This window comes from Ursus arctos, unplaced genomic scaffold, assembly GCF_023065955.2.
Source record: "Ursus arctos isolate Adak ecotype North America unplaced genomic scaffold, UrsArc2.0 scaffold_20, whole genome shotgun sequence".
NCBI lineage: Eukaryota > Metazoa > Chordata > Mammalia > Carnivora > Ursidae > Ursus > Ursus arctos.
In genome coordinates, this window is record NW_026622875.1 from 51,498,329 (window position 1) to 51,525,901 (window position 27,573).

At 38.4% G+C, this 27,573-nt stretch overlaps 1 protein-coding gene across 24 annotated transcripts in view; it reads left to right on the plus strand.

The window, feature by feature from the left end:
- Window positions 1–7,480: 7,480 nt before the first annotated feature.
- LRRFIP2 (LRR binding FLII interacting protein 2) overlaps window positions 7,481–27,573 on the plus strand; it is a 105,217-nt gene continuing 85,124 nt past the window's right edge. For 5 of the 24 annotated variants that reach the window (XM_057316061.1, XM_057316054.1, XM_044383293.3 and 2 more), the window contains exons 1-2: window positions 7,651–7,953; window positions 27,367–27,509. In XM_057316061.1, the coding sequence (XP_057172044.1) occupies window positions 27,420–27,509 (90 nt within the window). In that variant the 5' untranslated portion in view covers window positions 7,651–7,953; window positions 27,367–27,419. Of the gene's footprint in view, window positions 7,954–8,094; window positions 8,820–9,086; window positions 9,263–26,908; window positions 27,131–27,366; window positions 27,510–27,573 lie in introns of those variants that run through there. The other 19 variants (XM_044383294.3, XM_026496710.4, XM_048216291.2 and 16 more) reach the window with 13 other exon arrangements.

The following is a 27,573-nucleotide window of genomic DNA, read 5'->3' on the forward strand; positions in this document are numbered from 1 at the left end:
ACAGCACCCCAAAATTTCTTCTGGGGAACCACTCCTCTCCTATAATCCATGTTCATTGGATGAAACAGCAGTGAAGCATGTGACTCACATTTGACCAATCACAGCACAGAATTTGCCTAGGTACAGTAATTTGTTAAGGGACAGGCAGATAATCTGTGTTGGTTTAATTAGTGAATCCGGGGACTTCTGGGAAGGATCTCTTTCTTGCTGGACTTGGACCAGGATGGATATAGACTTGAAATTGTTGGGAACCATCTTGCTACCACATGAAGCCTGAATATAAAGGCAATGTGGAGGAGAGGTGAGACTTTTTTATTGTTGCTTTTTGTTTTTCATTTTTTTATTCGATAGAGATAGAGACAGCCAGCGAGAGAGGGAACACAAGCAGGGGGAGTGGGAGAGGAAGAAGCAGGCTCATAGCGGAAGAACCTGATGTGGGGCTCAATCCCATAACGCCGGGATCACGCCCTGAGCCGAAGGAAGACGCTTAACCGCTGTGCCACCCAGGCGCCCCGCTTTTTGTTTTTCAGAAGGACTCTCTCTGATCTGATCTGAAATGGGCATGAGTGGCAGTGGGTTGAAAGTTCTAACTCCACCCTTATTTTCACAGGACTGCTAGAAGTGTCTAAATTATGTATTAAAAAAATTGATACTTTACGGCAACAAGAGATATGAAAAACTGTATTGGAATAGTTTATTATATAAACATCATATAGTAGTTCTAGGGATATGATTGTGGAGTGTATAAAATAGATATTTTTTCAAGAAACATATAATCTGCTTGGAAAGACATGAACAACATTAAAAACGAAACCCTTTAGAACACAAATGAATTGCAAATAGCATGCATATAAATGTTCTGCATGGCAATAGAAAGTGATAACTATCTAGAAACAAAACCAGCCTACAACAAAAGCATGGGTAGAAGGGTTTAGGCTAAACTCTGAGTATTTCCATTTAATTCTCAAGGCACTGGTCCTCATATCCCTAATCTTTAGTTGGTTCGTACATTTGTATTTCCTATCTGGATGTTTCCTCTGAATTACTGACTTGTATATTTAATTGCCTATTTGATATCTCCACTTAGATGTCCAATAGGCATCTCAAACTTACCTTGTCCCCAAGAGTCTTTTCCTCCAAACTTGCTTGACCTAGACTGTTTTCCAAATTTCAGTAGATGGCAACCTCATCCTACTAGTTGTTTAGGTCTAAAACCTTACAAGTTGTCTTTTACTTTCTCTCTCTCTCTCTTTTTAAAGATTTTAATTAATTATTTGAGACAGAGAAAGAGAGAGGGTGCCTGAGCTGGGGGAGGGGCAGAGGGAGAGGGAGAAGCAGATTCCCTGTTGAGCACAGAGACTCAGGGCTTGATCTCAGGATCCTGAGATCATGACCTGAGCTGAAGTTGGACACTTAACCGACTAAGCCACCCAGGAGCCGCTACTTTTTTCTTTTTCTTGCATCTTGAATCCATTCCATCAGCAAATCTCAGTGTCTCTATCTTCAAAATGTATTCAGAATCTAACCACTTCTTAATACTTCCACTGCTGCCCGAATTATTGTAATAGCCTAACTGGTCTTTTTGCTCTCATCGTTGCCCCCCTAAAGTCTATTCACATTATAGCAGCTAAAACAGTCTCATTTTATTAGATAAATTTTCAAACAAACGGCAAAGGTGAAAAAATTTTACATTGCTCCATCTGTATACCCACTCCCTAGATTCTACTATTAGCAGAACAGTCCTGCTTCACGATGACAGATTCTGTAGCTCCTCTGTCCGAAGCTCTCTGATAGCTTACCTCATTCAAAAAGGAAAAGGCAATTTCTTACCATAGTCTTCAAGACCTAGTATGATCTGGTCCCTAATTCCATTCTTCCCTGTTATTACTCTTTAGCCTCACTGGTCTTGTTGCTGCTCAAACATGGCAAGTACATTCTTGCTTTAGGGTCTTTGCACTTGCTGTCCCTTTGCTTGGGATGCTCTTCTCTTAGGTATTTGAATGACTTGCCTCTTTCTTTGGATCAGTTCATCAGAGGTCTTTTCTGACTCCTCCAAGTAAGTATTAGGTTGAACAATTTAATGTCATTCAACCATGTTGAACCACATGAATCTAATATTGTTCTGAGTTTAAAAAGAATGTAAAAAAAGATCAGGAATTTCATATGGTTCAAGCTAATAAAATAGCACCACCCTACCCTTTTATTCTCACCTGGGTTCCAGTATTCTTTATAGAGCTTCTCACCATCTTATGTACTATCATAGTGTATTGTCTAGAAGGTCCTCAAAGATAGAGGATCTTTCTGTTTTGTTCAATGCTGTGTACTCAGCATGCAGATTGGAACTTGGCTATAGTGGGCACTCAGGACATATTTAAGGAATGAATTCTTCACATTGAAGCCAGAGCGATCTTTCAGTAACACAAATCTGATGTCTCTCCCACTAAAAATTCTTAAATTGGTTTGGATCACTTTTTTTTTCTTTTTTTTATCACTTTTGAAACAAAAACGAGAATCTTTACCAGGCCAATAAGACCCTGCATGATGGGTCCTTGCTTAATTCTCTAGGCTCATCCACATTATCTCCTTCATTTCTTTTCATGCCCTGGGACTCTGTTGGTTCCATTATGAAGTCTTTATGTTTTTCCGTTATGATTCTTCTACATCAAGTTCACTCTGAGCCAGTATATTTTTTAAGATTTTATTTATTTATTTTAGAGAGAGAGTGTGCAAGCAGTGGGGTGGGGGGGGGGGTACATTGCAGAGGGAGAGAGAGAGAGAATCTCAAGCTGACTCCAAGATGAGCACAGAGCCCGATGCTGGGCTCCATTCGAGGACCCTGAGATCATGACCGGAGCTGAAATCAAGGGTCAGATGCTCAACCAGCTGAGCCACCCAGGCGCCCCACCCTGACGCAATTTTTAAATCTTGGCTCATAGCATCTCTTGCTAGAAGCCATTTCAGACACTCCAGATTAGGTTTGAGTTCCACTTCGATGCCGTCACGCACCACCTCCCTACCCTTAGTAATACCTATTTGGATTATAAAGTTACTTTTGTATGATAATTTGTCTCCCTTATCAGACAGTAAGTTTCATAAGAAAACACAGCTTTCTTTCTACTTCCCACTGTATCCCTACCATCTGTGAAGTATCTGGCACATAGTAAGAGCTTAATACTCCTTTAAAAAAATCGATCCTATTGTCATTGTTACTCGTGTCTAACTGGGTACCTGGTACACAGTAGATGAATACCTTTGCTAAATGAGCTGTAGTATGAAAGATGTTTGACTACACATTTACAATAAATATATAATGTAGAAGAGCCATCACTTGATTATCTGTGATTAGGCATTCATACACAATTGATATCTACACCAAATCCCAGATTCTATCCTCTCATCAACTTTTCCTCACCACTAAGACTGAGGAACTTAAGTTACACTTCTTTCCTTTCCTCTGTTTACTCTGTGAACTGTCTGGCTAGGAAAGTCCACATAGAGCCAGAGTGAGCCATAATTGAGATTGGCTTCTGAACCAGCAGACCGCATTCTCTCTTAGTTAGATGTTAGAAACATTTTTATCTTACTTATTTTTTTTAAAGATTTTATTTATTTGAGAGAGACAAAGAGAGAGACAGAACACAAGCAGGTGGAGGGGCAGAGAGAGAGAGAAGCAGACTCTCCACTGAGCAGGGAGCCCGATGTGGGGCTCAATCCTGGGACTCCAGGGTCATGACCTGAGCCAAAGGCAGATGTTTAACCAGCTGAGCCACCCAAATGCCCCGAAATTTTTTTATTTTTAAAGATTTTATTTACTTATTTAGAGAGAATGAGCAGGGTAAGAGGCAGAGGCAGAGGCAGAGGGAGAAGCAGACTCCCCGATGAGCAGAGAGCCTGATATGGGCTGGATCCCACAACCCGGGGAACGTGACCTAAAGCTGAAGGCAGATGCTTGACCAAGCCACCCAGGTGCCCCTAGAAACTTTTTTTCCCCAAATGAAAAGCTTTCCATTATTTTTCTTATTTTTTTAAAAAAGATTTTATTATTTATGTATGTATGTATGTATGTATTTATTTATTTATGGCGAGAGCAGGGGGAGGAGGGGGCGGAGAGAGAGAATTCCAAGCGGACTCTGGGCTGAGCCTGATGCGAGGCTCGATCCCATGACACTGCAATCATGATCAGAGCTGAAATCGAGTCAGACACCAAACTGACTGAGACAGCCAGGTGCCCCTATTTTTCTTTTAATTTTAACAGCAATCTCTTTGAAACATTTCAGTGGTTAGAGGATATAGTAAAACATACACATACACAGGTTGTATACATTTACAGGTTTATTAGGGCAGAATGACATGGAACAATATAAGCAGAAAAAAAAGCAAAAATCTTACAAATGACTTCCTTTTAAGTGCGCTGAAACAGACATTTTTAGTAAACTTGTAATTCCAGATGAGCACTGTGGCAAGCTTGTTGACTTTGTCATGTTAATTTAGGAAAAGAGAGAAGAGCCAAATCAAGTACAATAAAAACGATTTACAAAATGGTATAAAAATGGTAATTTTTGGACATAATGAAACATAAAAAGAAACTAAGAATCTAAAGAAGATAGAGGATGTTAATTTTCTAGTTTTTAATAATGTATTATGGGTATGCAAGATGCTACCAGTGGGGGAACCTAGGTAAAGGGTACCCAGAACCTCTCTGTATTATTTTTGCAACTTCTTGTGAGTCTATAATTATTTCCAAATAAAAAGTGAAATAAATAAATTTAAAAAGTAAAAAAAGACAGCAGGAAAATAGTAAAAGGAGATAAGAAGGAATTTTTAGAAAGACAATTTAAATATACATAGTTGAAGACTGCTTTGCCAGATTTCCATAGGTTTGTAAGGAGTTAACCAAAATTTTAAAAAATGCTTCCAAGACAGACAGACAGACAGACACACACACACACACTTTACTAATAAAAAATTAGGCTCTGAAAAGTGGCATCCTATTTTTAATGTTGGAACTAGTGATATTTTCCAGAGACATGGAGAGAGTGAAACATAGTACTGTTTGCAAAAAAATAACTTAATTTTGCAAAAACCACAAAAATGAGTGTTCGCTCTTGAGAAAGGAAAACTTTTATTTCTTGACATCATCAAAGAAAAACGTGAAAGATCTGATATGAAAGGAACAAAAATGTACAAATCATACCACCTCATTCCTCAAAACTGTATAAACATTTGCAAGATTTTCCTTCATCCATTAAATGTCCCTAGAGCAGCCAGCCTACACAGACCTGGGGGCATTCACATGTCACAGTATTACATACAAATCTGGGAACACATATCTTTGGGAGAAAGAAATCACTTATGTGCAAGGAGAGACTGCCTGTGAAAGAATTCAGAGTGACATTTAGGCAGGACCCCTTTGCAATGACAAAATGTTAGTGTCATAATTTATCACATTCTTGGGAGCATTCAAAAGACACATGGCATTATGAGCTTTTATGAGTAGCTTTTTTGGTGCTGAATAGATGGCAAAAATCCTATAGAGGGAGAAGTAAAAACACGGAGAAGCTCCAAAATTGCCTCATATCACTGTACCTTAAAGCTTATTAAAGCAACATGCAAATCTGCTTGGCTGCACATGGTGCAAAGTAAAAGGGGAATTAGGGCTAGAAAGACCTGAATTCAAATTCTGCCTCTTCCAGCTACTAGTTTTGTTACCTTGGGCTAGTCGCAGTCTCTGACTCTCAATGTGTTTGTTACTAAAATGGGTATAATAATCCCCATATCTCAAGGTTGGTCCTAGTACTGAAAGGGATAATATATTTAAGTGCCTAGCACAATGCTGTGCAAACAGTAGGTAGCAATAAGTGTGAGCTCCTTCCCAGCTTTCCCAGAAGACACAACAAAATATTTCTTTCTCTGTTAGTTTGGTATGTGTCAAAACAAATGGCTAAGGGGTAAATAAAAAGGGCAAGAGAATCTAATCCTACTATTATCCAAACAATTGTTCTATTAATTATGCAGTTATATAAACTAATATTTAATAAACATTATTAGCTTTATTGGTATTATTCAGGTAATGCATTAATACCTGAATAGGTCCTCTATTTTGCAAGCCCACTTTTTATTTTGACTTTAACTGATTTAGCAAAATAGGCCATCAATTCTTTTATTCAGATAATAGAGTACGATCTTTCAGGAGGATTATGCTCCTCTTTTTTTTTTTTTTAAGATTTTATTTATTTATTTATTTGAGAGAGAGAATGACAGAGACAGCACAAGTGGAGTTGGAAGGGTGGAGGGGTAGAGAGAGAGGGAGAAGCAGGCTCCCATCGAGCAAGGAGCCTGAGGTGGGGCTTGATCCCAGGACTCGGGGATCATGACCTGAGTGGAAGGCAGATACTTAACCAACTGAGCCACCCACGCGCCCCAAACTTCTCTTGATCCCAGGTAAAAATCATAGTTTTAATGTTTACTCATGGGTCTGAGAAAAAGTGACGCGGAAAAAGAAATGGTAAAAAGTTAAAGAATTTGTTTTTCAAGGCTGATGGTGTAATGCTCCCTATGATGAAGCACCTGTTGATATCTGTCTGGAGACCAACGTTCCCTAACTCATGCCTTGAACCTCCGCTAAGAGTGCCATATTCCCAGGCTCCATCAACTCGAAAGGGTGAGCAAGCCTTGTGAAATTGCAAGGGTGGACAGCACAGACACAGCCCTTAGAAGGCCTTAGGGACAGGTTCTTAACACGGAATCCGTGGGCTTACTCAGCAGGTTCTGGAACCTGCAGTCCCTGCCTGTGAAATTGTGTCTAAGTGTATTTCATGGCTTTTCCCCAGGAAGCTGCTCAACTATCACTTCCCTCTAGAGGCTGGATCTCTAGCCATCCTATCCTGAAAAAGGGGTCTCGCCTACACAATCTCTCACATCATTCTTATGTATTTCCTGCACAGCCTTACCACAATCTGTCATTACCTTGTTTGTCTGCTTAAACCCTTCTACCCCACTAGAAGGTAAGCTTCCCAAAGAGCTGGGCCCTGGCCTTTCTCCAGCACCTTGAACCTGGTGAGTCTCGAGAGACACTTCTGGAATGAATGACACGTCCGTGTCTAGCAGATATTTAACAGCCTCTACATCCCTCCATCTGCACCGCCCCCCCCCCCCCACCTCGCCGCATTCTTCTCCGGAAATCATTTTAAAATCACGCGTTTTCATTTTGGAAATAAGGCTTTTCGCGTTGCCACTACACCCACTCGCTCTCGCACACTCGTTCCCTACAGTCGGAACCGCTGCTCCGGCCCACTTACCCAAGCCCACTAGGCCGGACAGTTTAGAGGCAACCAGGGCAGGTGCAGCCTCGAGCGGGCGCCCGCCTCAATTCACCTTCCCGGCCCCCGGTGATCCGCGGGAGCCGAGGAACCACCTCTAGGCCGCCCGGGCCTCCGCCCACCGGGGTCGCACCCCGCCACCCTCCCTCCAGCGCGGCGCCAGTAGCTCTCAGTGGCCGCGCACAGCAGCATTAGCACCGCTCCCGGGGAGGCGCGCAGCCGTCGCGGGTGAGCCAGCTGTCCTTCGCGAGGCCGGGATCCTGGCCGTCCCGCAGCGCGCGCCGCCGCGGCCGCAACTGCTTCCGGGTGAGCGGGTCACCGACCCTGTGGCCCCGCCCCTCCTCCGCCTCCTTAGCAAGCCGCTCGGGCTGCGGCTCCTCCCGGGGGCCGGTTCCCGCTGTCTCTGTCTCAGCCGCTGCACCGCGGGACCACCGGTGTGACTGACCGACCGGCCGCGGGCGCGGGGAGCCGCCGCGTCTAGCCCGGCCCTCCTGGCTGGGAGCTTGGGACCCAGTTCGCCGTCCGCGACCCTCGCCCTCCGCTCCTCGCTTTTCGCCTGGCCGGCTCCCGGCGGCCGGCTCGCTCCCGGCCCTTCCCGGGCGGCGCCGCAGCCACAGCCCGCGCCCAGGGACAGGTAAGGGCCGTCCCTCCCGCCGTTCCGGGGGCCCCTACCCGGCCTCTCCAGCCCGTGCGACCCGCGCCGCCGCTGACCCCTGCTGGGGGCCGGGCTTCCCTGCGGACTCTCCGGTCGAGGTCGCCCCCCGCCTACCGCGTTCGCCGGCAGCACGCCTGATTTCTAACGCGCACCCTCCGTCCCTGCGAGGGGAAGGGGTTACTCCCATTGTGGGAGAAATTACATTGGGCCGCTGTCTCTCTGCCTCGGGTGCTCGAGGCTCCTTCTCCTCTTCCCAGGCGCGGCACTCCCTCGCTTCTGCCCCCAGACTGGCACCCCAGCGAACGGTGTCAGGCCGGTGGAGGGCGTAGCATTTTTATGGGATTTTTTTTTCTTCCTCCTTGACCCGAACTGAAGCGCGGGCATAACAGGCGCTTGCTAGGAGTGTCGGGGTTAATGCTTGACTAATATGGGGTGTTATTCACATCCAGATTGTTAAGTTATACAGCTCCAGTCAGGCCTCCTTCTCTTGCCTGTGGATATCCAGCAGAAAGCAGGACCTAAGGAAACGCACCTCTTTTCCTTTCTTAGAGGGAAAAAAGTTCAAGTGTTTGCTCTACTTTTCCACCGTGGGAGATACAAATATTAGGCTGCTGAGACATGGCTAGGGAAATACTGTATCCTAAACTTTAACTCTTTGTAGCTCATTTTCTTTGAGTTTCCATTTAATGACTCAGCATTTCTATGGTAAACAGAAAAACTGCGGAGTAGGTTAATTGACTAAAAGATAATATGTAAGAATAACTGAGTAGCTGTTAATTTTTTATGTTATCACAATGGGAAGAGAACGTGGATGCAGTAAATGGAACCAGAGATATGGTGAGCAGGTACGGGTGGGCGAGTTCATAATATTTAAAATAACATTTTTTTCAAGATAACGTTTTATGTGGGGGTAAATCTATATATAAAGGTGCCACTGTTGGAGAATGCAATGTTGCAGATAAGAGTTCGCAGAGACCTGAGGTTTGCTGTGGTTTGGAAGTCTTGCAGAATTAACCCTGTTTAACCAACATCATGCTCTGTTTAACAAATATAGAGATGATGACCTAGTAATATTATATTCATGTTAGAGTAAGAATTTCAGAAAGTGTGATTCATTTAGAAAGTTAGGTCACTCACTTTGTGAATCACTGTTATGGATCTTAAAATTGGAACAGAGGAAAGCTAGAAGTTTGTTACTGCCTGTTTAGATGCCTTCAGTCATTTTGTGTGAAGTATTGTATTATGCTTTGTTAGGTTTGTTGCTGGATACTTACCGTCATGAAGTATGGTAAGAAATAAAAATTGAACCTTTGTAGAATGTTTGGCTTTGGAATAGTTAGTTCCTAAGTGGATTGTTGTAATTTTACTCCCCCCGCCCTTTTCTTCGCCAGATGTGGGAAGATAAATGAAGGGGTCTAGAGACAAAATAAATGTCAGTGAAAAGGTATAAAAAAGTTTACTGAAAGAATCTACAGTATATAAAAGTCTTTTCAGTGAAAGATCTCACCTATTTTGTGAATCCTTAAAAATGTGGAATGAGACTATACCGAGTTCTTATGTAAGTTCTGTTATAGAAGAAAGTGTGTATTGAAGTTGTGATTTATTATTGGAATGAATTCATTGTAAACTAGAAATAACTTTTTATTGCTGAAATGTAATTTGATCATTTTTGGCTTTAAAAATTGTTAAGCAAAATAACCTTGAATCACAGAGTACTTGATACTTATTCTTAGCCTTGTTTTCTTTTACTTCTTTTTGAAATTCAGCTTATTTTACCTTGATTTTCAATTTTAGGGAACTTTAGTTAGTTATCAGCTATAAAGTAATGGTAAGCTGGTCTTGCTTACCAGGTTCCTTTGATTATTTGAGTAAATTTTGGCATCTTATTTTCTTGGATATCCATTCTTATATACAGAGTGTTCCCTAATGTTGCTTTTGATTTTTGTCCAGCTAATAGTGACTTAATTAAGAATTTCAGTTCCCAGTAAACAGAGATTCCCTTTTGGAAAATCCCTCGTGGAAACCACCATAACTAACAGTCTTGATAGGTAGATATGCAAGAGAAGCCTTCTTATGTCATGATTTAAGCATTTCCATAATGAAGGAAAAAAAGTGATAGGAGGGTATATTTGGCAAATAGATTCTTTTTTTTCTCAAAACAAAACCAAAAACATATTTTTACTAGAAATGAGAGCTGTGTCTTGGTAAGCTCTCTGTGAATTGTTTTACCCGGCTCTTAGTGTGAAAAGGAACAGAACTGATGATGTATAGAAAAAAAAATTCTCCTGGCAGCATGCTGGGAATGTTGATGAGGATCCTTTAAGAGGAAGTACAGTTCTTCTGTCTTCATCATAGGAGCACTGTCCATTGCACCTACAAAATAGAGGCCATTTCTTAGCCTTTTCCTTTTAGGTAGTTTCTTTCTGGAAACTCTGAATGGAGAGATGGGCCTTTAACCAGGAAAATGTACTACCTTATCCAGTTTGCAAACAATAGACTTTATGACAATTATTCAAAACTCAACTTTTAAAACTTTAGAGGGAAGGGATTGAGCAGAATTTGCCCAGTGAGTAAAATAACTTTACCTTTTTCTCCATTTCTCCTTTTAAGATACTAGATAGACACCTTTGGAAATGACCCATTTTTGTGTTGCACATTGCACTTTTCTTTTAAAACTTTTTGCCTTATGAGAAATTAGGCCAGACTTAAAAGGAATCAAACATTGGACTAAAAACTGGGTTTATTATAAGTATATTTTTTCATTTATTCTATTATTTCCTTATTCTGGTGGGGGGATGGAGAAAGGATTCTGTTTCTTGGGGGATCTCTGAGATTTGCTAAATGTGTATGCTTTTGTTTTGCTCTAGTGATAGGGAGAGAAGTAGGTGAGAGTAAAAATGGTTGAGAAGCAGAAGACATGGCGTACATAAATGGAAAGAGAATGCCCACTTAATGGGTACAGATGTTTGTAGGACTTTTAAAAATTGATAAAACATTTACAAAGAAAATGTTACATGGTGCAAAGGAAGCCTCCTTTCCACAACAAACTTCTAGCTTTTTCTCACTCCTCCACCCCCTAATCCAAGCAACCACTGTGAGTAGTTTCCTGTATATTCTTCTCTAAATTTTCAATTACATATGTAATCACCTATGTTTAAGAGAACTTTCTTCTATCTTTCATTCTTACCCTTGATATATCTTAGAGATTTTTCCATATTAGCACGTGTGTCCATCTGATTTTTAAAAGACTGGGAGTCTTGCTCAGTGTAGGTGAACCATAATTTATTCATTTTCCATGATTTATTTTACCATTCCCTATTAACAGACATTTGGGTTGTTTTTAGCTTCCTATAAATGTTGCTGGAGTGAACAACTAGTATATAAATCTTTGCACTATACCATAAGTATGTATATGGAATATATTTCTGAAAGAGTGATTGCAAAGTTGGGCCTTAAGTTGTGAAGATTTATAAATTTGTTTCAGTCTTATATTGGATTTTATTTTATAATAGAAGTTAACTTCTTTCTCAACCTTGTAGAAGAAAGGAGCTCTTACTTTGTATTTTATCCTTCCATTTAAAAAAATATTAAACTGTATTTTATAAGTCAATCTTAAACATTTTAGAGTGACCGGTGGTTAATTTTGTTTGTACTGGTAATGGTGAAAATACTGTAGCTTGAAGACTGGTGTTACAGACAAACCACTTCACTTACATAGGGTAATAGTAAAATGAATACCTTTTGTAGTCGGTTAATTGTTTTAGGATTTTATGACCAATATCAATTAAAAATATTGTATATAGTTTAACTTCTTGCCTTGATGAAGTCTGCTACTATATTATTAGTCGCAAAAAATAGTCCACCTTCTGTCTTCCTTTACCTTCCACATCGTAATCTATTCATAATAAAATAAACCTCTGTAGAGTTTGAGATTCAAAGTCATTTTGCAAACCAGAGCGCTATGGATGGATTAATTTCCCAAGGCGGGGGGTAGGTACAGCTTCAGTTTTTATTCTGCAAGGTGTTTGTGAGCAAATTTAAGAGTTTAATTTCTGTATTATACAGCTCACTCATGACCAGGAGAAGGGGGGTTCAGGAACTTTTTCCCTTTTAAAATGAGAGATTCTAGAGAGAGAGAGTAAAAAAAAAAAGTACCGAGGGGCTAATGTATGATGATGAAGTTGGAACTTGTGAGTGGCAATGTCTCTGGCTGGTGCCCAGGATCTATTTTGAGGCCTTGTCAGAGTACCTCTGACAGAACCTACCACATAACTGTAATCTGTCCTGGCCCTGCTGCCAGTCAGGAAGGCCTGCGGTTTAGGAAAAGCGGCAACCGCAGAAGAGTGAATTTATAAAAGACATTTGCCTCCAGAAGATTAAGGCTAAGTTTTGGGGTGAAAATCTGCTTAGCATGCATATCCTAGGGTCATTTTTTTTTTTCTTTTTGTCTTTGTTTTAAAGAGAAGGGCTTGTTTCAGGAAAAATAATGAGGAAAGTATTTCAGAAGAATGTGCAGAAGGAAGAGCACAGGATTGTATCAGTATTGATGTTATGTCCTGGGTCTAAGAGTGATCAGTCAAATGTTTTACAACAGGGGAAAGCCATTACTGATATTGGCATAGGGAGGCCATGGCCCTAGTTGAACTAGTCCAATTCAGAGACTTGCACACATGTCTTTGGATCAAAAGGACACTGGGAATGATGGGCTGTTTTATAGGATTATTTTGAGTTCGTACAGAGAAATTAGCTTCTTCCCATAGAACAGCTACAGTCTCATGTACATTATCATGAAGTTACCGCTTTAAAAATAACTCGAGGCTGTTACCAGATGCTATCTCCCAGCACAGCTGTCTCTGTGTATCATGTGCTTTCTCATGAAAACCTTGGTGTTTTCTATCCTTAGTGAATGAGGCACTTGAGTTTAAAGTTCTTTAACTGATTTCACTACTTAGGCTAGAAACCTGTTTAAAGGGCTTAGTACTCCACCCATTTATCCAAGGTTTCTGTCACCATATTAAACTGCAGCCTTGTATTACAGTCAAGGTTGTTTGAAGAATTCCGCATGCACTGCAAACATAATTTACAGATGCAAAGCCAGCAGATGGTTTCCTTTCTTTTGCTTTAGGTTAGGTTGTAACTCCAAGAAATTTTGTTTTTCCTTGCCCTCAGAAATTTGGATTGTTTGCATTAGACAATAACGATGTATTTAGGACTGTATTCAGTGTGATGAGAAAAAGTAAATGGGAGTATTTATCCCTTTTTTTCTATTTCTATTATCCCTTTCCTGTCTCAGGTCTCAGCCTTCCTCTACCAAAAAAAAAAAAAAAAAAAAAAGGAGGTGAAGATAGTGCACGGCAGAGAGAGTGGAAAAGAGGTTAGGAAAAGCGTTGGAGTACAAATGTATATCAGGTCGTTTTTATTTCCTCAGAAGTGAACTATTAAAACCCTTCTTAAAAAATCGTAGTTTATCTTTTTCATTGTTTTCACTTTGAAGTTTGTATGTCTTAGTTTTTTTCGTTATGAACACCAAAATCTTAACTAATTTTGGATAACATAGCTTTACTGTTTTAGGAAACTAATTTTAAAGTTACTTTGTGATCACTTTGTTATTCTTTCTATATCCCCCACTTTCCTAAATTGAAACATTTTAACAGCCAGGAGCACTCTTTTGGCTCTCTGTTTTCTAAGTAAAATAGAGTATACTGTATGCAGAGGATTAGGATGTTAAAATATTTATTTCCCTTTTAAATGGTTTAAGTTAATTTATAACAATAAACAATGTAATCAGGAAGCATACATGTTGCTATTAAAAAAAGAAAATACAAGAATTTCAGTAAAGTGACCCAATGATTATAGGATTGAAGATAGAAAAAAAAAATCAGTTTTAGGTTAGATATCTGTTCCCGTCATGGATATTGCCATATCTAAGTGGATAGTCAAAGAAACGAGAGTCATTGTCTGCCTCTCTTACTTACCCAACTCACCCTTTGTTATCTATCCAAGTGGGGTTTTTTAAAAATTGTGATAAAATATACATAATATAAAATTTACCATTTAATCATCTTTAAGTGTACAATTCAGTGTCATTAAATACATTGACACTGTTGCACAGCCTTCACCACCCTCCATCTCCAGAACTTTCTCATTATCCCAAACTGCAACTGCACCCCTTAAAAAATAACTCCTCGTTCCCCATAGCACCTGGCAACTACTATTCTACTTTCTGTCTCTATGAATTTGATTACTCTAAGTACTTCATATAAGTAGAATCATATATTTCTGTTTTGTGTCTGGCTTATTTCACTTAGCACAGTGTCCTCAAGTTTCATCCAAATTGTAGCATGCATGAAAATTTAACTCCTTTTTAATGCTGAATAATATTCCATTGTATGTATATTCCACATTCTGTTTATCCCTTTGTGCATTGATGGACACTTGATTAGCTTTTACCAAATTGTGAATAATGCTATTGTGAATAACGCTGCTACCTGTGAACAGAAGTGTATAAATATCTGTTTGAGTCCCTGGTTTCATTTCTTTGGGGCAAATACCCATAAGTAGAATTGTTAGATCATATAGTAATTCTGTGTTTAATTTTTTGAGGAATTGCCATACCTTTTTCTATAGTGGCTGATCATTTTACAGTCCTACCAGCAGTGTACAGGGGTTCTAGTTTCTCTGCATCTTTGACACACTTGTTGTTATTACTATTTTTAAAAATAATAGCCATTCTAGTGGGTGTGGGGTGGTGTCTTCATTATAGTTTCGATGTGTGCTTCCCTAGTAACTAGTGATGTGGAGCATCTTTTTGTGTGCTCATTGGCCATTTATCTATCTTTGGAGAAATATCTATTCAGGTCCTTTGCCCATATTTGAATTGGGTTGTTTGTTTTTTGTGGTTGAATTTTAGGGGTTCTCTATGTATTCTGGAGATTAATCCCTTATTAGATGTACGATTTGCATCCTATGGGGTCACTTTCTTTTCTCTTGATATTATTGCCCTCTGATGCACAGAGTTTTTATTTTGATGGAGTCCAATTTATCTACTTCTTTTGTTGTTGTTGCCTGGGTTTTTGGTATTATATTCAAGAAATCATCACCAAATCCAATGTCATGAAGCTTTTTGTGTATGTTTTCTTCTAAAAGTTTTGTACTTTTAACTTACACTTATTTCTTTGATCTATTATGAGTTATTTTTGTTTGTGGTATATGCCAGTAAGGCACTGTTTTGGTTACTGTAGCTTTCTAGTTAAGTTTTGAAATCAGGAAGCGTGATACCTCCAACTTGTTCTTCTTTTTCAAGATTGTTTTGGCTGTTCATGATCCCTTGAGATTCCATATGAATTTTAATTTTAGGATGGGTTTTTCTATTTCTACAAAAAATGTCATTAGGATTTGATAGAGAGTGCATTGAATCTATAGATGGCTTTGGGTAGTATTGACATTTTAACCCTGTTAAGTCTTCCAATCCTTGAACAGGAGGTGGCTTTCCATTTATTTATGTCTCCTTTAATTTTTTTTCACAATGTTTTGTAGTTTTCATTGTACAAGCCTCCTTGGTTAAGTTTTTCCCTAAGTATTTTATTCTTTTTGATGCTATCGTACATGAGATTGTTTTCTTTTTTCTTTTTTAAAAGATTTTATTTATTTACTTGACAGAGATAGAGACAGCCAGCGAGAGAGGGAACACAAGCAGGGGGAGTGGGAGAGGAAGAAGCAGGCTCATAGCGGAGGAGCCTGATGTGGGGCTCGATCCCACAACGCCGGGATCACGCCCTGAGCCGAAGGCAGATGCCCAACCGCTATGCCACCCAGGCACCCCTGGGATTGTTTTCTTAATTTCCTTTTTGGATTATTTGTAGCTAGTGTATAAAAATTCAGCTGTTTTGTATGTGTGTTGATTTTTTTTATCCCTGTGCCTTTGCTGAATTTATTCATCCAAAGTTTTTTTTTTTTAATCCAAAGTTTTAAAAGCTGTTGCATTTGTTTTATGTGTTGTGTAACAAGTTACACAAATTTAGAGTTTAAAACAACACACATTTATTATCTTACAGTTTCTGTGGGGCAGGAGTCTGAGCATGGCTGAACTGGGTCCTCTGCATAGGGGCCTGATGAGGCTGTAATCAAGGTGTTGTATGTGGCTGGGTGGAATTCTCTCCTGGAGACTTACATGATAAAAATCCACCTCCCAGCTCACGGAGGTTTTTGGCAGAATTAATTTATTTGTGGTTTTAGGACTGAAGCTTCTTGCTCACTAAAGGTTATTAGGATAACTAAAGGTTATGTAGAGGCTGTCTTCAGGCTCCTAAAGGCCGCTCTCAGCTCTTAGAGGCAACCTGAATTTCTTGGCCCTGTGGTATTTCCTAATATGACCACTTGGTCAAATCATCAAGGAGAGCCTAGAGCAAGCCTGCTAGCTGGCTAGTCTTATATAATGTAACATAATCATGGGAATGACATCTTATAACCTTTGTTGTATTCTGTTGGTTAGAAGCAAGTCACAAGTCCTGGCCACATGTTTTGTGAGGTGTTTACACAAAGGTAGGAATAGAAGGAGGGGGGATAATGGTGGGGATCCACCTTACAGTCTGTCTGCTATAGCTGATAACAACATAGCACATACTTTATAAATCCATTTTTGTTTAAAAAACATATATGTGCAGTTAAAAGAAGTATCTTACAAAATAGCACATACTTTATGAACCTATTTCTCTTTGAAAAACATGTATGTGCAGTTAACTAAGTGTTACTGGTGGTTTTTATTGTTATTTTGTGTTTCTTCATTATTTCCCCCTTCTCCTCTCTGTAGCATTCCGTTTTGCAATTTTAAATCAATAGTTGGTGTTTTCTTTATAACTAAATAAATATTATTTACTGCTCAGCTAAGTATTGTACCATGATTGTTTTCTTTCTTGTTTAATTCAGTTTTTCCAGGGGGGCTGCCAGGGGGTTTCCTTTCTTTGCTTAGTTTTTTCTCTTCACCTTATTTTTTCCCAAATGTTCCAACATTGTTTTCAAGTGCCTCATCCTATCCATCCAACTGATTTTGAACAAAATAATTAGTTTATTTGTGAAACATGGAGAAATATAAAACAAAAATACAGTTTCAGGAAGAACAATAAAATGAGCATCTGTGTTTCACTACCTAGGTCAAGAAATGAACATTACAATTATCCTAGAAGTTCCTGTATATATTTTTTAATGTACCCCTTCGTCTCCAGGCAATCACAATGCCATTTTACATGTTAATCACTCTCACCATTCCCTGCCCAGCTTTGCTGTCCCACCCTCCATACATGTATTTCTAATCAATATGTGGTTCAGTCTTGAAAAGTGGAATAGCTCTATCACCTTTTTGTGTCGATTAGTCAGGATAGACTAACCTACTTTAACAAACAACCCCCAAGTTTCAGTGGTTTAACACAATTTAGGTGTATGTCTCACTCCCATCTCTTGGTTGTGAGTTGGGAAGCAGTGGTAAAGGAGTAGTCACCAGCTGAAAGGAGCCTGAGTCCCTGGATGACTCTGTGCAACAAACTATTCCTTTGATTTTCTCTTTTATTTGGTGAAGTGTATCTTCTAGTAGCTTATTGACAAAGGGCATAAAAGAGGTAAATTTTTGAGGCCTCTCATATCTAAAAATGTCTTTCCTCATCAAATATGAGAAATAGAATGATTTGACTGGTCATAGGCTGTTGATAGGTTGTCTTTAGTTTTCCTAGAAGTTTGAAGGCATCACTGTATTGTCCTCTTTCCAGAATTACCTCTTTTTTTTTTTTTTAAAGATTTTATTTGTTTGAGAGAGAAAGTGCATGAGTGGGAGGAGGGGCAGAAGGAGAGGGAGGGAGAGCATCTCAAGCAGACTCCATGCTGAGTGGGGAGCCCTATATGGGACTCGAACCCTCCACCTGAGATCATGACCTTGAGCCGAAATCAAGAGTTGGTCACTCAGTTGACTGAGCCACCCAGGTGCCTCATTTCCAGAATTAACTTTTAAAAGTTTAAAGGCATTCTAATTCTGAATTCTTTCTACGTAGCTTGATTTTCCTACCCATGGAAGCTTGTAAAATCATCTTTGTCTTCAGTGTTTGAAATTCACTATGAAATACTTTGATATGGACTCAGGACTTGTGTTGAGCATTCTGTGGGTCCTTTGAATCTGGAAACTTATGTCCTTAACTTCTGGGAAGTTATTAATGGTATCTTTCTCTCTCTCGTGTGTGTGTGTGTGTGTGTGTGTGTGTGTGTGTGTGTGGTAGGTTGTGGTGGATGAACAGGTATGGGAGGAGGGATGGTCAGTTTGTCTTTATTTGTATAAAAAGGAGCCACCCAAATGTTGATGTTAAGTCTTTATGAGCAGAAGTCGATGTATCTAAAGTGGAGCTCATTGCGTGTGGCTTTGGATCGGATGGCACTTGGATTAGCTACTCTCACAGTTGTGCCGTCAGTTTGGCTGTCTTCTCTAATTACTGCCTTGTGAACATTGTACTTACATTGCATTATATCTTGTTGACTTCCTTTTATGGGCCTGATTGGTGTCTTACCTACCATTTCAGAGTATTACTTTGCCCTTTCTAAGATAGGTGTAAGCTACACAGACCTGACCAACATGGCTCAAGAGGGGGGAAATGTTGGCCTCTCCCTTTATGCTATAAAAGTGTCTCATGGCACTATTTTATTTTCCAGTCAGTGAGCTATGTGGGTGGAAGGTTTCATAGAATAGAGGTCTTCAAGGAAAGCTGATAATTTGAAAGGATTTTGCTTTGATAATAAAAAGTTGTATACTTAAAAATTGTTGTTTTCCCCCAGAATTTTAGAGTACATTAAGGCTTGCTTCTTTGTTCTAATTTTGACCTGTTGATTCAAGTTAGATTTTTAATTTTTAAGGTTAATCCAGTGGTGCTCATTCTATTTAAAATTAGCAATGTGTTTTTCACTTACTTAAAATGTCATTATGCCTGTAAAAGTGATGGTCACCGTGACAGTTTTACCAGAGATGACCAACATAAATTTTTATAGTTCTACTTTGCAATTGCTCTGACAGACTAAATGAATCTTTCCCCTTTATCAGTTCATTAATATTGTTTCAAAGTTGGTTATTTTTATAAGTTTGTATTTTCATACTATGAAGTAGCCCATAATTGTAGATTTTAGCTTAAATAATTTTTGTGATAAAGTGATTATCAACAGTATATAAAGCTTTTGGAAAAGGAAAATTCTTTTTATACATATTGTCTTTATTCATTATTCGTATGTATGAAGTTTTACGTATTTGCAGTCATACTTTACATGGCATTTTGTTATCTTTTTGCACCTTATAGGCATAATATTAAATGTGTCCTTGTCTTTCCTTCCTTCCTATGAGTTTTCTCCTTCCACAATTTATTACATCATGTTGACTGGCCTTGACTTAAAGCTGTTGTTGTCAACTTGGGTCATTTTCAATTTTATCTTTGGTTTTACTATAGACTAACAAAAAATTAAAATGATCATATTTATTAATGTAAGTTTTCCTCTTGCATTATATTCTAAGTTTTATTTTTGTTATGAGAATATAGTTAATATAAGTATTGTCAATAGAGTTCATCTTAATCAGAAGGAGAGCCTAAGGTCTAAGGCTAATTTAAGTTCTTTTTTCCTTTGAGACTTAATTCTGGTTCCTTCTATTTTATTATTAGTAACAGAGGATAGTTACTTGCTTCTGTCATGTTAGTTTTGATTTTCATTTCTTTTGGTGGAGGAAATATTTCAGTAATAATTCTGTATACCCCGGAAAGAAAGCACACACTTGTATAATTTGGTAAAAGGACTTCCCGTTCCTTTTATTGCTGCTGCATATCTAGTAAATTGGAAATAGTAAAAAATGCCTTCCCACTAAGAATATAGGTGTAGTGTTGGATTATATTTGTGTTTGAAAATATGCAATTCCCCTGTCCACCCATAGCTCAACTAAGATTAATCTTAGCCATGGGATTTACTTCTGAATTTTACTTTACTACCTTCTCTTTTGCTTATTTTGATTTTAGATGTTTTGTTTTTTGGTGTTGGTGATACAGTATATTTCTATAGCATTTTACACTTTTTAGAAACTTTTTAAAATATTTTATTTATTTATTTGTCGAGAGCGAGGGAGCACGCAAAAGCAAGGGGAGTGGCAGGCAGAGGGAGAAGTGGATTCCAATGTGGGACTTGATTCTAGGACTGTGGGATCATGACCTGAGCAGAAGGCAGACGCTTAACCGAGTGAGCCACCCATTCATCCCTATAGAAACTTCTATGTCTATTTTACCTAGGAATAAATTTAATAAAAGAGGTATAAGAATTCATTGAAAGCCACGAAACATAGTGGGATGAAATTAAAGATCTGAATAAATGGAAAGACACCCCATGTTAATGGATTGGAATCAATATTGTTAAGATGGCAATATTTCCCAAATTGATCTATAGATTCAATGTAATCCCTATCAAAATCCCAGCTGCCTTTTTTTTTTTAATTGACATGCCAATCCTAAAATTTATATGGAAATATAAGGGAGTTAGAATAGCCAGTAAAATCTTAAAAAGAACGTTAAGTTGAAAGACACTGTCTTCCCAATTTTAAAACTCACTGCAAAGCTACAGTAGTAATCAAGACAGTGTGATACTGACAGAAGGATATCTGTATCTATAGCTATCTATCTATATTTAGATTTATGTAGATAGGTCAGTGGAATAGAATTGAGGGTCCACACATAAATCCTTATTTTTATGGTCAGTTGGTTTTTGACAAGGCTGCCAAGGTCATTCAGTTGTGGAAAGAATAGTCTTCAACAAATGGTACTGGAACAAGTGGATATCCACAGGCAAAAGAATGATGTTGGTACCCTGCCTCACACCATATATAAAAATGAACTCAAAATGGATCATAGACTTAAAAGTAAGAGCTAAAATTGTAAAACTCTAAGAAGAAAATGTAGAAATATATCGTTGAGATTTTGGGGTAAGCAGTGCCTTCTTAGAAATGACATCAAATGGGGTGGTGCAGTTGGTTGAGTGTCGGACTCTGGGTTTCCATTTGGGTCTGATCTCAGGGCTATGGGATCGAGCCTGTGTCAGGCTCTGTGTTCAGCGTGGAATCTGCTTGGGATTCATTCTCCCTCTCCCTCTGTCCCTCCCACTTCTGCCCTCTTTCTATGTCTAAAAAATAAGTAAATAAATCTTAAAAAAAAAAGAAAAAAGAGAAATGACATCAAATGAAACAACAAGAAAAAATAGGTAAATTGACTTCCTCAAAATAAAAGCTTTTATGCTTCAGAGAACACCATTAAGAAAGGATATGTAGAAATAGTGTAAGTACTTTTCTCTGACTTTTTCTTTGCCATTTTAATTTTTCCATTTACTCTTTTGTCCACTTATAAGGCAATGATTATTATGTACATAGTGCTTTGCAAATTGGCAGTACCTATTTGTTGGAAAGAGAAAATTTAAATATATGTATTTTATTTTATAACAATTTTCTAATTTTAGAACCTTCTTCATATTAATTACATAAAAAAAAAATCACATCTTTATTGTATGCTTCCCTATTTCTTCCTCGTCTTTGGTTTTATCCTCGTTCTTTGCTGTCTGAGCTTCTGTTGTTTTCCCTAGTACTTCTGTTCCTTTCCTGTTTTCTGCTTTATTGCACACTTTTAAGTCTGATCTATCCTCAGCAATATGTAATTTTCTCTCTCCCTTCCTTTCATCCTCTGAATTATGTTCATACACACATTCCTGAGGTTCGTTCATTTTTTCTCTTTTCTTTTCTTTTCTTTTCTTTTCTTTTCTTTCTTGTTGACATTGAAATACTTTTTAAAAGCCATAGGGAAGGGAGGGAATTTGAATGGTACTAGAAAATGGTTTTCTTCTCAGGGCATACTGAGTATGCAGTTGTTGGGTAAGAGCACATCTTCCTAATTTGGGTTCTGCACAGTTGATGAAAATAGTATTGTAAATCGTGTTGAACATACAGCCTATTAGAATTCATTTATTTAAACATGGTTAGCAAGGAAGGAAGTGCAACCACTGGCATGTCATCTTATGAAAGGAGAAAATGGAATGATTATCAATTGTTTTGGGTATGTGAGACTATGTATTCAAAATATGAGACTTTAAGAAACATTTTTGTTAATTCTTAGGACTACCGAATGGGGAAGTTGGAGATGACATTATACAGGTTATTATTGACCCTTTATAGGCATTATATTTTGTAAAATATGAGTTTAATTTAACCATTATAGGTTCTCATATTCTCCTTTCATGTTCTGCCAAGTCTTCCAGTTTTGCCTCACATATACATATTTTCCTTTTGTACTTTGCCTCAATTTCTAGGTGTACCTTTTATTCTTTCTGTAGGTTCTGTTAATGATTTATTCATTTTGCATAATGTCCTCATCTAGCTATTTGCAGGAATTGATGTCTTTAAGTGTTAAAAGACGCTTAACTTTCCTCCTGCCTGCCCGCCCTCCCTCCTTCCTTCCCCTACTGCTTTGCTCTTGCCCCTGGCCCTTCCCCCTTCATTTTTTTCTCTTCTAGCCAGCAATTGAGGCATTCTTTCCTTTGCCTATAATCTTTCTAATGAATACTAACTATTGTTATTCTTCCATACTGTGAATACCTCTACCTTCCTTTTGGTTTCAAATCAAGGTTTTCTAATTGAAATTACCAGGTCCCATGCCTTTTGTTCACTTAGTCATCTGCATTTCTCAACCAGTTATTTTTTCCCAACACTTACTATACACATTTTGCAACTTACAGAAAAGTTGAAGAGTTCTTTGAACACTCATGTACTTACTACTTGGATTCCACTGTTAATATTTTACTGTACTTGGGGCACCTGGGTGGCTCAGTCGCTTAAGCATCCCCCTTCGGCTCAGGTCATGATTGCAGGGTCCTGGGATCAATTCCCACATTGGGCTCCTTACTCAGTACAGAGCCTGCTTAAATGCGTCTCCCGCTGTGGGCTGCTCCCCCTGCTTGTGCTTTCTCTCTCTCTCTGTCAAATAAATAAATAAAATATTTTAAAAAATTTACTGTACTTTGTCACCTACTGTCCCTTTATCCACTCCTCTGTTATTACATCTTTTTTTGTTTGTTTTTTGGGGGGGTGCATTTCAAAATAAGCAGCTGATATCAGTACACTTCAACCCTAAATATTTTATCATTTGTCTCATTAACTAGGATAAAGTGTTTGTCTAGAGGAATTTTTCTTTTGAGTTAAAATTTACATCAAAAGATACGCACAGAGGGGCACCTGGGTGGCTCAGTCGTTAAGCATCTGCCTTGAGCTCAGGTCCTGATCCCCAGAGTCCTGGGATCTAGTGCTGCATTGGGCTGCTTTCTCAGTGGGGAACCTGCTTCTCCTCTGCCTGCCGCTCCCCCTGCTGTTCTCTCTGTCTGTCAAATAAATAAATAAAAAAATTTTAAAAATCAATTAAAAAAATATTAATTGTGCCATGTAATGACCTCTGTCTTCTAAATCAGTTGTGTTCTTGTGGAGAGCTAACTCCCATTGTAAGGCCGCACTTCTAAAACTTGTGTACTCATTTAGATTTTCAAAGATAGACTTTGAATGCCACAAAGTGCCTTAAAAATTTCTTCTTTTTAATTTTTTGTTATGTAAATGTGCTACATAGTATAATGATTATAGTTAAAGGTATTTTATTTTTTCTAGATTTTTCCATGCTTCAGCAAATATTCTTAGCATTGCTAATGATATCACATAATGCCTGCTGGGGGAAGTAACTTGAGGATGTTTTTGTTTAGTTAGTTAAAAGTACAAGAATGTAAAGAAAGGCCAGGATTGCCCTTTTGTCTACTTCATAAGCTAAATATGTAAAAGAGGTAGTTAATTCAAGGCACTCAAAACACTTATGGAGTGCTTTCTAAGTTTATTAAGTGCTTGCATTTACCTGAACTCACTTGAGCTCACATTAACCATGTTGTATAGGCAGACAGTTGTTGTGTTTGCTCTGTCAGTGAAGAAATGAAGCCTTAGGGGAAAGGGCAGTGCATCAGTTGAACTCAGGTCATCTCACTTTAACTTTGGTCCAGTGGCAACAGCTGCAGTTCCACTCAAGTCTTTAGTTCAAGTGCCATTCCAGATACTGCTATTTGCTGATGAATAAAAACCAAATGTTTTATTGCATAGATAGTGTTAACTGTAATGACGACTCTGATACAGAGGCTTATGCCAATATTTTGAATTCCGCGTGTTGGAATACTCAGATATAGGGAACTGCAACTATTGGGATCCAGACAGAACTCTCTAAGTGTGCTATATTTAGAATGTGACATACTGATATTACATACCCATTCTGTTCTCACAAGAGTGAACAATATCACGATTGAAGTGCCACTTAATGTGGCAAAATTCCTATTTTTCAGAAATGTATTATGTGAGAAGCTCATTGGAGAAAAGAAAGCCTTGTTGATATATCTATCATGGAAGGTTTCTATTTCACAACATCCTTGAAAGTACTTCCCTTCTTTCCTGTAGGTAGACAGATCCTTAATGACGAAACCATGTGGAGAATAACAACTTGACATTGTCTGGGTAATGGACTTGACAAAATGTGGGCAGTTTTGTTTTTGTCAGTGGATGTAAAGGTTTGGCTCTTAGTTTGGTCAATACAACCAAGGAAAAGCTGGAAGAGATTAACACGGCTCCTGAAGAAAAGTATTCTTGAGGAAACCTTGCAATAGTAACTTACTGGAAGTCCTTTAGGATCAGAAACTGGAAATAATCTAATTGAGATCATCTTTTGAGTCTATATCCTTATTTTTGTCATTTTAAAGATAGATTGCATAGGAGCTGAAAACCTTTTACTTTTTCTAATATTAGTAGGGATGTCTGACTACATAGTACAGATCATGTAATTCTTTCAAAAACATTAGATTGTTTTTTGACAGAGGTAATGGTTGATCTGCCTCGTGTACACCTGAAAAAGGTGACAGGACCTGGCCAATGTGTGTCATGTAAACCCCTAGATTTTCTCTATAGATAGGACAAGAAGGATAAGGAAGACAGGAAGTTGTTCCCATTTCCTATTTATCCTGTGCCTCTGTCTCTTTTCTTGTCATCTTTCTCTCAGGGCTGGCTAGCCTGGAGCCTTTTTTAGAGTTTTGCTTTGAGGCATTTTTAAGAAAAATAATTCTTTGTAAATCTGTGTGCTAGAAGTATCCTGGCAGGTCTGAGGTTTAAGGCAGTATTTGTTGAGAAAGAAGGAAATGAATTATGGAAAAAGAGGAGACAGAAATCCATTCAAAAGAGTGCTACCAACAGTGGCTTCAGATAGTATGTCTCAGCTGTATACCATACCCTAATTTGGGTGTGATCCACTTTGGGGCCACTTTTTTCTTTGAGCCTTGGATCTGGATGGATGGATGGATTGATTGATTGATGCATCTCTCTTTCCCCAATGTTATTGGAATGTTAGAAAATCAAGAAGAAGAAAAAGTGCAGCCATAATTCTTTCCTCCTAACGGAACTGCTGTTAAACTTTTGATAAAATCTTTATTTCTTCTTCTGTAATTATTTTTATGTTCCTGGAATTAGAAAATGCCTCCTTTTGTTTCCTGTTTTTGTGAACTGTCTTTGAATGTGTCTTTGGAAGGCTGGCTGAAGGACGAATATTGGGTGATAACTACTGTGCATCAAATTGTCACTCCAGTCTTTGAAGAGAAAAGTACTACATGCTGCTTTTTTTCTCAGTAGGTGACTAATCTTGTACGTTATTACTATTAAGTATATGGTCTTTAAAATGATGCTGAGGGTGAGAGTGGTGGGAGACTTCTGAAAAAACAACACTGAGCTTTTCAGAAATTGTCCTGATTTGTGACTGGGACTTCTCAGCTGCTGCCTTCAGACATACATTCCTTCTCTTCGTTTCCATTTGAAGGAGTCCTTTCTTATCGTCCAGATAGATTTTCTATGGCAGAGTAATGAACTATCATCAGTCTTCATTCTGATTGACAAACATAGCATGCTAGCTATGTGGGAGTAGGAAATGGTGTCAGATAAGAGGGGAATGGCCTGAATTTTCATTGGAGAAGACTTTCTTTGGAAGAGTGACTTGATAAGTGGTTCTGTTTTATTTTGCCTGAAACAAGTAAATTCCAACACATTAAAGTCACTTGGAGTTTTAATGTAGTTCATTCTACTGGGACAAACTTACTTGAGAATTCCTTTGTGACTCACGGTTTAATGAAATTTCACCAGTTTATTTTGTTAAAGCTAGGAAAAAAATTTTTTTAAGTTAATGGGTATTTTGCTAAATGAGCTGTACTTCTTAGGAATGTGTATAGGAGAGAGGGAGGTCATGCAAATTAGGATGCATTTTCTTATGGGAATCTTTAATTTCAAATACCACATGTTTGGAAGGTCAGATGATCTTTATTATCCTTATTTAATCCTGGCAGATGAATTTTTCTTCTTTTTTTTTGTAAAAATGAGTCTATTTCATAATAACAGCAACAATAATAGATCCATAGATATATTCTTAATCGTTGGCCTACATCAGTTTTGTTTGTCACCGTATCTTTGGCACTTTCCACAGTACCTGGCAGTAACAGGCACTCAGATTATTTGTTGCATGGACAGTGTTGGTAATTGTTAATTGCAGAATAATAAACCTTCAGTTGTTCTTTTATGTGGTAATAGTTTAATTGGAATTGTTTTTTAAATTACACTAAAAAGCCAACTTATCTTTGTAAGTTTAAGGTTCTGTATTAAAATTTCTTGAATATGTTCTTTCAGAGCTTTAGAATGAATGACTTTGCTGAAATGTTTTTTGCTCTGGGATGGAAATGAGTTTTAGAAATAGCCGTAGTAATTTTAAACTGCTAAGTAGAATTACTGCTGACTGCAGTTTTCTGAGGCTAATGTTACAACATGTTCTTTTTTTTAAGACTTATTTATTTATTTGAGAGAGAGCGCGTGCATCCCTGCGATTATGCGAGTGGGGGGTGGAGGGGTGGGGGGTGAGGGAAGGGAGGCCGAGGGAAAGAATCTTCAGCGGACTCCTTGCCAAGCCCATAGCCTAAGGCAGGGCTCCATCTCCCAACCCTGAGCTGAAATCAAGATTTGGCCACTGAACTGATTGAGCCACCTGGGTGCACCTACAACACATTCTTACAGGTTTCTGTCTGTGGGTAGCATGGTAAAAAAGAATTGGGAAGTTTAATAATAAGTATAAACTTAAATATTCTAAAATTTGTTGGAATAATTTGACAGTGAGGGAAAAGTATTTGGTGACTAAGTTATATGTAAATACATAAATGCAATTTCTCTTTTCTAAAAGTGAATGTATAAAGGAGCTTTAAAATGGTACAAAGAGAAGCATCCTAAGTTAATTCTGTTTCTGTTTATTTCAGGGCCGAAAACAGTGAAATCACATTTCACGGTTAAAAACTATTAAGAAGACAATATGGGGACTCCTGGTTCTGGAAGGAAAAGGACGCCTGTAAAAGACCGATTTTCTGCAGAAGATGAAGCTTTGAGTAACATTGCCAGAGAGGTGTGTCTGGAAAACCCCCTCTCAACATTGAGTTGCACAGTTGGGAACATTGTAAAAGTGCTGA